Source organism: Bison bison, unplaced genomic scaffold (genome assembly GCF_000754665.1).
Source record: "Bison bison bison isolate TAMUID 2011002044 unplaced genomic scaffold, Bison_UMD1.0 scf7180017864352, whole genome shotgun sequence".
In the NCBI taxonomy this organism is placed as follows: domain Eukaryota; kingdom Metazoa; phylum Chordata; class Mammalia; order Artiodactyla; family Bovidae; genus Bison; species Bison bison.
In genome coordinates this window covers 1,914,221-1,923,411 of record NW_011494924.1, presented here as the reverse complement: position 1 = coordinate 1,923,411, position 9,191 = coordinate 1,914,221, and the positions used below count along the sequence as shown (strand labels likewise).

General features: G+C 37.0%; 1 protein-coding gene across 1 annotated transcript in view; it reads left to right on the top strand.

Moving 5' to 3' along the window:
• The window catches only part of EDEM2 (ER degradation enhancer, mannosidase alpha-like 2), a 29,285-nt gene extending 26,909 nt beyond the window's left edge, over positions 1–2,376 (top strand). Inside the window, exon 11 of the mRNA XM_010854893.1 lies at positions 65–2,376. Coding sequence (XP_010853195.1) covers positions 65–565 — 501 coding nt within the window. The 3' untranslated portion in view covers positions 566–2,376. The remainder of the gene's footprint in view (positions 1–64) is intronic.
• Positions 2,377–9,191: the final 6,815 nt, after the last annotated feature.

Sequence of the window (9,191 nt, the reverse complement as noted above, 5' to 3'; positions counted from 1 at the left end):
CCACCCCCGACCCTTTCTCCTGCTCTGATGCTAGTCTGACTTACTTCCCTCTTCCACGTGGCAGATCAAAGATCTGCGGGACCACAAGCTTGACAACCGCATGGAGTCTTTCTTCCTGGCCGAGACTGTGAAATACCTCTACCTGCTGTTTGATCCGGACAACTTTATCCACAACAACGGCTCCACCTTCGATGCGGTAATCACCCCCTACGGGGAGTGCGTCTTGGGGGCTGGGGGTTATATCTTCAACACAGAAGCACACCCCATCGACCCCGCTGCCCTGCACTGTTGCCGGAGGCTGAAGGAAGAACAGTGGGAAGTGGAAGATTTGATGAGGGAATTCTACTCTCTCAAACGGAAAAGGTCGAGATTTCAGAAGAAAACTATGAGCTCGGGGCCATGGGAACCCCCAACAGGGCCCGGAACATTCTCCTCCCCTGAAAACCATGAGCAGGCAAGGGAAAAGAAGCCGGCCAAGCAGAAAATCCCACTTCTCAGCTGCCCTAGTCAGCCTTTTACCTCGAAGCTGGCATTACTGGGACAGGTTTTCCTAGATTCCTCATAACCACTGGATGATATTTTGTTTTTGAAACTAAACTGTAACAATAAATCGGCTTTTGATGATCGTGGTTTTCTATTTTACAAATTGGGTTGTTTCATGAGATTTCATTCAAAGATAGGGTGTACAACTAAAAACAATTGCAAATCTACTTTTTCTCTTATGGTTGGAGAAATAGCTGAACATAAAGTTAGCCAGCTTCAAAGACCCCAGGGCTTGATACTTGAATCTCCCTTCCTTTCAAGGTTCCCATTTTCTGGAGAGTGTTGTAAATATATTTGTTAGTCCTTTTTGGGGGGGTGGGCGGAGAGATTTTCATTTTTTAATTGAAGTATAGTTGACTTACAACATTCTATAAATTCCATAGGGCTTATATAATATAGAACTATATAAAAACTATATGTAGAATTTAGTAAATAGATATTTTTATACATTACAAAATGATCATCACAAAAAGCCTAGTTACCATCTGTCACCATACTAAGTTATTAGAGTATTACTGACTATATTCCTTGTGCTGTATATTACATCCCCATGACTTACTTATAACTGGAATTTTGTACCTCTTAATTTCTGTCATCTGTTTTAGTCTCCCCCCGACCCCACCTCCCCCATGGCAACCACCAGTTTGTTCTCCGTGTCTATGAGTCTGTTTCTGTTTTGTTACATTTGTTCATTTGTTTTGTTTTTAGGTTCCACATATAAGTGAAATCACATGGTATTTGTCTTTTTCTGACTTATTTCATTTAGCATAATACTGTCTAGGTCCATTCATATTTTTACAAAGGGCAAGATTTTATTCTTTTGTGTGACTAATATTCATATATATATATATATACACACACACACACACCACATCTTCTTTATCCATTCATCTGTTGATGGACATTTAGGTTGCTTCCGTATCTTGACTATTCTAAATAATGCTGCATAGAGTATAGGCATGCATATCAGCATGTATATATCTTTTCAAATTAGCATTTTTGTTTTCTTCAAATAAATACCCAGAAATGGAACTGCCAGATCTTAAGGGAGTTCTATTTTGAATTTTTTGAGAAATCTTTCATACTGTTTTCCACAGTGGCTACATCAATTTACATTCCCACCAACAGTATACAGGGGTTTCCTTTTCATCACAGCCTCGCCCACATTTATTTGTTGTCTTTTTGATGATAGCCATTCTGACAGGTATGAGGGAATATCTCATTGTTTTGATTTGCATTTCCTGATGATTAGTGATGCTGAGCATCTTTTCATGTGTTTGTGTGTTATCTATATGTCTTCTTTAGAAAAATGCCTATTTATGACTTCTATCTTTTAATTGGGTTGTTTTCTTGATGTTGAGTTGATGTTGGATAATTAATCTCTTATCAGATATATTATTTGCAAATATCTTCTCCCATTCAGTAGATAGCCTTTTCATTTTGTTGATAGTTTCCTTCTCTGTACAAAAGCTTTTTAGTTTGATGTAATCCCCCCCGCCTTTTTTTTTTTTTTTTTTGCTTTTGTTTCCCTTGCCTGAGATATATCCAAAAAATATTGTTAAAACCAATATCAAAGAGCATACTATGTTTTCTTCTAGGAGTTTTATGGTTTCTAGTCTTATGTTTATATGGTATGATAAAGTTCACTTATTATTTCTAATAGTTTTTTGGTGGTGTCTTTATACTTTTCTATAAATAGATTCTATATCATGTCATCAATGGACAGTGACAGTTTTACTTCTTCTTTTCCAACTTGTATTCCTTTTGTTTGGTTGTCTGATTGCTGTGGCTAGAACGTCTGATACTATGTTGAATAAAAGTGGCGAGAGTGGGCATCCTTGCCTTTTTCCTTATCTTAGAGGAAATGCTTTCAGCTTTTCATCACTGAGTATGAAATTGATGGTAGATTTGTCATATATGGCCTTTATTATGTTGAGATATGTTCTATCTATACCCACTTTAAGAGTCTTTGTCATAAGTGGATGTTGAATTTTTTTTGATAGGCAAGAAATAGACTTATTAATGTAGGACCCTATGATGGATACAAATAGGCAGGCAAGAGGGCTCTACCCCAAGAACTAAGTGGGCCACATTTTTATAATCGAAGAAGTGGGGAGAGGGAGAAGACCACCTTATTCCTTTTCCTTTGTAAAGATGTTTTAGGAAAATGATGCACAAGAGGATGGTCATGTCCTAGGTCTCAGGTAAGTTCCTGCGACAGGCCACCAATTGAAGTCCTTGGCTTCAATTCAAGAGCGAGCCATAGTAAAGTGAAAGAGATAGATACACACTCTACAGACAGGATACAGTCCCTCTCAAAAGATGAGAGAAGCCCTGGGAGAAACACGCCCCACAGATAGATTGTGGGCAGTCTTAGAAAGTGAGAGCAGCCAGATAGGTGTTGAATTTTTCTTAGAAAGTGAGAGCAGCCAGATAGGTGTTGAATTTTGTCAAACAGTTTTCCTGCATCTATTGAGATCATCATATGGTTCTATTTTTCAGTTTGTTAATATGTGTATCACACTGATTTATGGATATTGAGCCATTTCTGGGATAAATTCCACTTCATTGTGGTGTATGAACTTTTAGTAAGACCTGACTGGAAGTTGGGGAATGACAGCATCTAGAAACTAACAGCTGCCATTAGCTGTGGCTGCTCATAGAACCAGAATCCATCCCACTCATTATTCAGAGCTTCTTTGTGGCCAAGGCTAACTCAGCCCCACACTCTGGGATACCCTTGATCATCAGTCAACATACTGGATTCTAGACCAGAGAGAAGAAGCAAAGCCCTTTCCTAAATCCTATTCTCTTCCCCAATTTACAGAGTGGCATTTTTAAAATTAAAGTACAGTTGATTTACAATATTATACGATTTAGGTGTACAACAGAGTGATTTAATATTTTTAGGAGTACCACATAATGATTTGATATTTTTATACATCACAAAGTGATCACCAAAGAAAGTTGTATTTTTCAGGAATTTATTAGCATAAAGTTGTTTTTTCTTATCCCTGATACTACTTACCTATGCCCTGATTAGTCTTGCCAGAGATTTTAAGTTTTATTATTCGTTTTTCAAGAACAAACTTTTGACTTGGTTGTTCCTGTTAATTGTTATGTGTATTTTCTACTATCCTAATGTTGGCTTTTATTATTTTCCTTTTAAAAAATTCTTTCACATTTTATTACTAATCAGGTACTTTTTCATTGAAATGTAATTTACAGTATGATACTAGTTTCAAGTGTACTGCATAGTGATTCAGTATTTTCTATTGTTTTCTTCCTCCTACTTTCTTTGAGTGATTCTGATGAGGTTGTCTATCACTGTGGCATAATCTCGTGTGAGGGTATCTTCCGTTTGCTCCTCTGGAGGTCCGCTCCACCTTCTCTCCCCCATGAGGGTGGATTGTTCTCTGCTCTTGTGGTCCTGTATGAACTACACCAATGGGTTCACTTTTTCCCTGGCTTCTACTTGGGTTCAGTCAGTGAGGTGTCTGGGCAGGAGACTGGCGAAAGGAAGTAGAATGAGGTCATGATATTTATTCCCACGGCTTTCTTCCAGCGGGGGTGCTTCAGGCTAGCTAGTCTCTCAGTTGAAGGTCACTGTTTCTCTCAACTTCTTTTCAGGTGATGGTAACCTTTCCGTTCCCTTATTCTTTCAGGCTAGGTATGGTAATGGCTATGCTAGTACTAGCCCCAGATTACTACGCTATCCCTTGAGGTTCTCTTATACTCTGCCCAAATACCTTTGTAAATAGTCTTTTTACTAAACCCTCCTCTCATCCTTCTAATTTGAGTGAGCTGTATGTTTCTTCTCAGGTGCCTAACTGTTATATCTAGAGACCATTCCGACTGGTACATGTTTTTAATTTAAAGTCTAAAGTTAATTGTTCTTTTTATACCTCTCCCAAATAAGAGAAAAACATTAGATTAACAAGGTTGCAGGATATAAGATCAATATACAAAAATCAATTTACTTCTGTACATTTTCAATTAACAATATAGAAATGAAATTAAACATCTCCACTTATAACAGCATAAAAGAAAATTATTTGGGAGTAAATTTAACAAAAATACAAGAAGATTTGTACACTGAAAACTACAAAACATTGTTAAAAGTTTAAAGATCTAAGTAAAGGGAAAATATTTCCATCTTCATGGGTTAAAAGACATAATATTGTTAAGATGGCATTTGTACCAAAATTAGTCTACAGATTCAATGGAATCTCTATCAAAACCCAGTTGCATTTTTTAGAGAATTGGACAAGCTGATCTTAAAAGTCATATAGAAAGTCAAGGGACCGGGAATAGTCAATACAATCTTAAAAAAGAACAAAGCTGGAGGATTCACTCATAATGATTTTAAAACTTACTACAAATAATAATAATAATCAAGAAAGTATGGTGCTGGCATTAAGGGTAGACATATAAATTAATGGAATAGAACTGAGAATGCAGAAATAAACCTTCATGGTCAATTGATTTTTAATACCATATAAAAAACTAACTCTGTGAATCAAAGACCTAAATAGGAGCTAAAACTATAAAAATCTTTGGAGAAAACATACATTTTTGTGACCTTGGATTAGGCAGTGGCTTCTTAGAAGACACCTCAAAGCACATGTAAACAAAGAAAAACAGATAAATTGGATTTTCTAAAAATTAAAAACTCTGTGCTTCAAAGGACACTATAACTAAAATGAAAAGACAGCCTACAGAATGGGAGAAAATATTTGCAAATCAAATAGTTGGTGAGGGTTTCATATCCGGAATATATAAAGAACTTTTACAACTCAACAGTAAAGACAATACAATGAAAAAATGGGCAAAGGAGATAGACATTTCTCCAAAGAAGTATACAGATGGCCAAGAAGCACATGAAAAGATTTAACATCATTAGTCGTTCAGGAAATGCAAATCGAAACCACAATAAGATACCACTTCATGCCCACTAGGACACGGTGTCTTAGTCTATTTGGGCTGCTATAATAAGTTACCACAAACTAATTTGAAGTTAGTTATGAATGAAAGTGTGGGAGAATTTTTCATTTTTGGCAACATTGCCATAACTTTCAACTGAGTTTTGGTTAGGAATTTGCAGTGTGGTTTTTTCAGACGGTTCATAATCAGGAATATCTTGAACGTGTGAAAAATGTAGCATTTTTACTGAAATAGTTCAAATTGTCCTTAAATGGACTGTTTTCATGCTACAAAAATTGAGAATGAGAAGGTGAAAATATAGGAAGAATGAATAGTGATATTGGGAAAAGTACTTAACGTTAGCAGACAATGGCTTTATTTGTGCCTCATTAAGAAGAAAGGGTAGGTACTTGTGTGGTGGCTCAGTGGTAAACAATCCACTTGCTAGCGCAGGAGACGTGGGTTGGATCCCTGGTCTGAGAAGATCCCACATGCCTTGGAGCAATTAAACCTGTGTGCCACAACTGTGCTCTGAAGCCCAGAAACTGCAACTACTGAGCCCTTGTGCCACAACCACTGAAGCCCGCATGCCCTAGAGCTGGTGCTCCACAAGAGAGGCCACTGCAGTAAGAAGCACTCACACCACATCTAGAGAGCAGCCCAGCTCTCTGCAGCTAGAGAAAAGCCCACACATGAGGGAAGACCCAGGACACCAAAACAAGGGTAAGTTAGTAAGACAGCATTTTAAAAATATGACTTTATCAAATGTACAAAACCAAAAGTGACATGTACTAATGCATTATTTGTAATGATACTCTTGCCAATGAAAGCATCAATAAGCCAGCAATATTAAAAAGATGCATTGGAGACGGAAATGGCAACCCACTCCAGTGTTCTTGCCTGGAGAATCCCAGGGACGGGGGAGCCTGGTGGGCTGCCGTCTATGGGGTCACACAGAGTCGGACACGACTGAAGTGACTTAGTAGTAGTAGTAGTAAAAAGATACTTGGAAACATGACATGCTGAATCAGTCCCTTGAATATTTTCAAAAAAAGAAAAGTATATATAATGTGATGGGACAGATTTTTCTGTGCCATGATGTAGCTATCAATGAGAAATCCTTATTATCATTGTATTGGATTGTATATTTGGTGCCAAAAGGGAAAACTGCTTACAAGGCTCCTGAAAAAATAAGAAACTGTTCTTCTGGCATATATATATTTTGCTTTTGTTTTTCTTCCAGTTTTATTGAGATATAAATTGACACACAGCACTGTATAATGATTTGATTTACATAACATGATGAAATGATTTTCACAGTAAGTTTAGTGAACATGAATCATCTCACATAGATACAAAATTAAAGAAATAGAAATAAATATTTCCTCATGATGAGAACCCTTATGATTTATTCTCTTAACTTTCATATATTTAGCAGTGTTAATTATATTTATTATGTTGTACATTACATGCCTAGTATCTATTTATCTTATAACTCAAAGTTTGTACCTCTTGACTACTTTCATCCAATTCCCAGCCCCCTCCCCCTGCCTCTAGTAACCATAAATCTGATCTCTTTTTCTGAGTTTCTTTTTGAAGTACAACTGACCTGTGTACACTGTGTTAGTTCCTGTTACACAACATAGTAATTCAATATTTCTAGACATTGCAAAATGATTACCTCAATAAGTCTAGTTACAGTCTGTCCCTGTAAAAGACATTACATAATTATTTATTTTATTAAAAAGCTTATTTTGGCCTTGCTGCACAGCATGCAGGCTCTTAGTTCCTGGACCAGGGATTGAACCCGCGTCTCCTGCATTTGAAGCACAAGGTCTTAGCCACTGGACCGCTTGGGAAGTCCCCATAATTATTGACTATATTCCCCACACTGGACATTTCATACCCGTGACTCATTTCTTTTGTAACTTGAATTCTGTAACTCTTAATCTCCTTCATCTCTTTCCTGCCCCCACCCCTGACTCCCTTCCCCTCTGCAACCACCTGTTTGTTCTCTGCATCTCACCCTGTTTCTGTTTTGTTATGTTCCTTTGTTTTGGTTTTTAGATTCCACATATAATTGGCACCCCACTCCAGTACTCTTGCCTGGAAAATTCCATGGACGGAGGAGCCTGGTAGACTGCAGTCCATGGGGTCGCTAAGAGTCGGACATGACTGAGCGAGTTCACTTTCACTTTTCACTTTCATGCATTGGAGAAGGAAATGGCAACCCACTCCAGTGTTCTTGCCTGGAGAATCCCAGGGACGGGGGAGCCTGGTGGGCTGCCGTCTATGAGGTTGCACAGAGTCAGACATGACTGAAGTGACTTAGCAGCAGCAGCATAAGTAAAATCATAGAGCATTTTTCTTTCTCTGACTTACTTCACTTAGCATAATACCTTCTAGGTTCATCCAAGTTATCACAAATGGCACTATTTCATTCTTTTTTGTGGCTGGGCAATATATATTTATACCACATACTCTTATCCATTCAGCTATTGATGGGCACTTAGGTTGCTTCTGTATCTTGGCTGTTGTAAATAATGCTGCAGTGACCACAGGAGTGCATATCTTTTTTAATTAGTGTTTTTATTTTCTTTGGATAAATACCCAGGAGTGAAACTACTGAATTGTACGGTAGTTCTATTTTTAACTTTTTGGAGGAATCTCTATACTGTTTTCCATAGTGGCTGCATCAACTTACATTTCCACCAATAATGCAAAAGGGTTCTCTTTTCTCCACATCCTCACCTACATTTGTTATCTGTTGTCTTTTTGATAATAGCTGTCTGACAGGTGAGAGGTGATCTCTCATTGTGGTTTTGATTTGCATTTCCCTGTTGATCAGTGATGTTGAGCATCTTTTTATGTGCCTGTTGGCCATCTGTATGTCTTCTTTGGAAAAATGTCTATATGGATCCTCTGCCCATTTTTTAATTGGGTTACTTAGGTTTTGTTTTGTTTTTGATGTTAAGCTGTATGAATTCTTTGTCTCTTTTGGATATTAACCTCTTATTGGATAGGAAATTTGCAAATACCTTCTCCCACTCAGTAGGTAGCCTTTTTGTTTTGTTGATGGTTTACTTCCCTGTGCTAAAGGTTTTTAGTCTTCTGGTATATTTTTTGGTGTGTACTGTTTTTATGGTAAATCAATAAACATACGTCTTAGCAATAATATGATTTCTCCTTGAATCTTTGCAGAATTTTAGAAGTAGTATTAATTATGATATTGATTTTGTGATCCAACTTGAGAAAGACAAGTTGGGTATTGCACAATGCTTAGTTTATGCCTGAGATGAGCGGTAAGGCCATTTTAAGGAAGGTCTTGTTATGTATTTAGTTATTCGTCTCATACAAAACTGGATTAAAAATGTATACAAAATTGACAAGTGCAATTTTGGTCAATATAAATTAATCTGGAAAAGTTAAAATATGACAAAGGCATTTTTAAAATGTTAGCAGCATCTGAAAACAATGTTATTTGGCATAGTCTTATAGGTTGTAAATCTTTGGAAAACAAATTTTGGTTAAATTCACGTGTATGTTGGGCAGAAACAGTGGATGTTGTTCATTTTATTAAAGGAAGTCAACAGAATAGCCAATTTTTGGAAAAAAATTATTCAGGGATTAGAGGTGACCTACCACTTATTTTATCTTATCACAGTTAGTTGGTGGTCTTAAGGGAAAGTCCAAAGTACATTACAAGAATACAATAAAATTCCTAT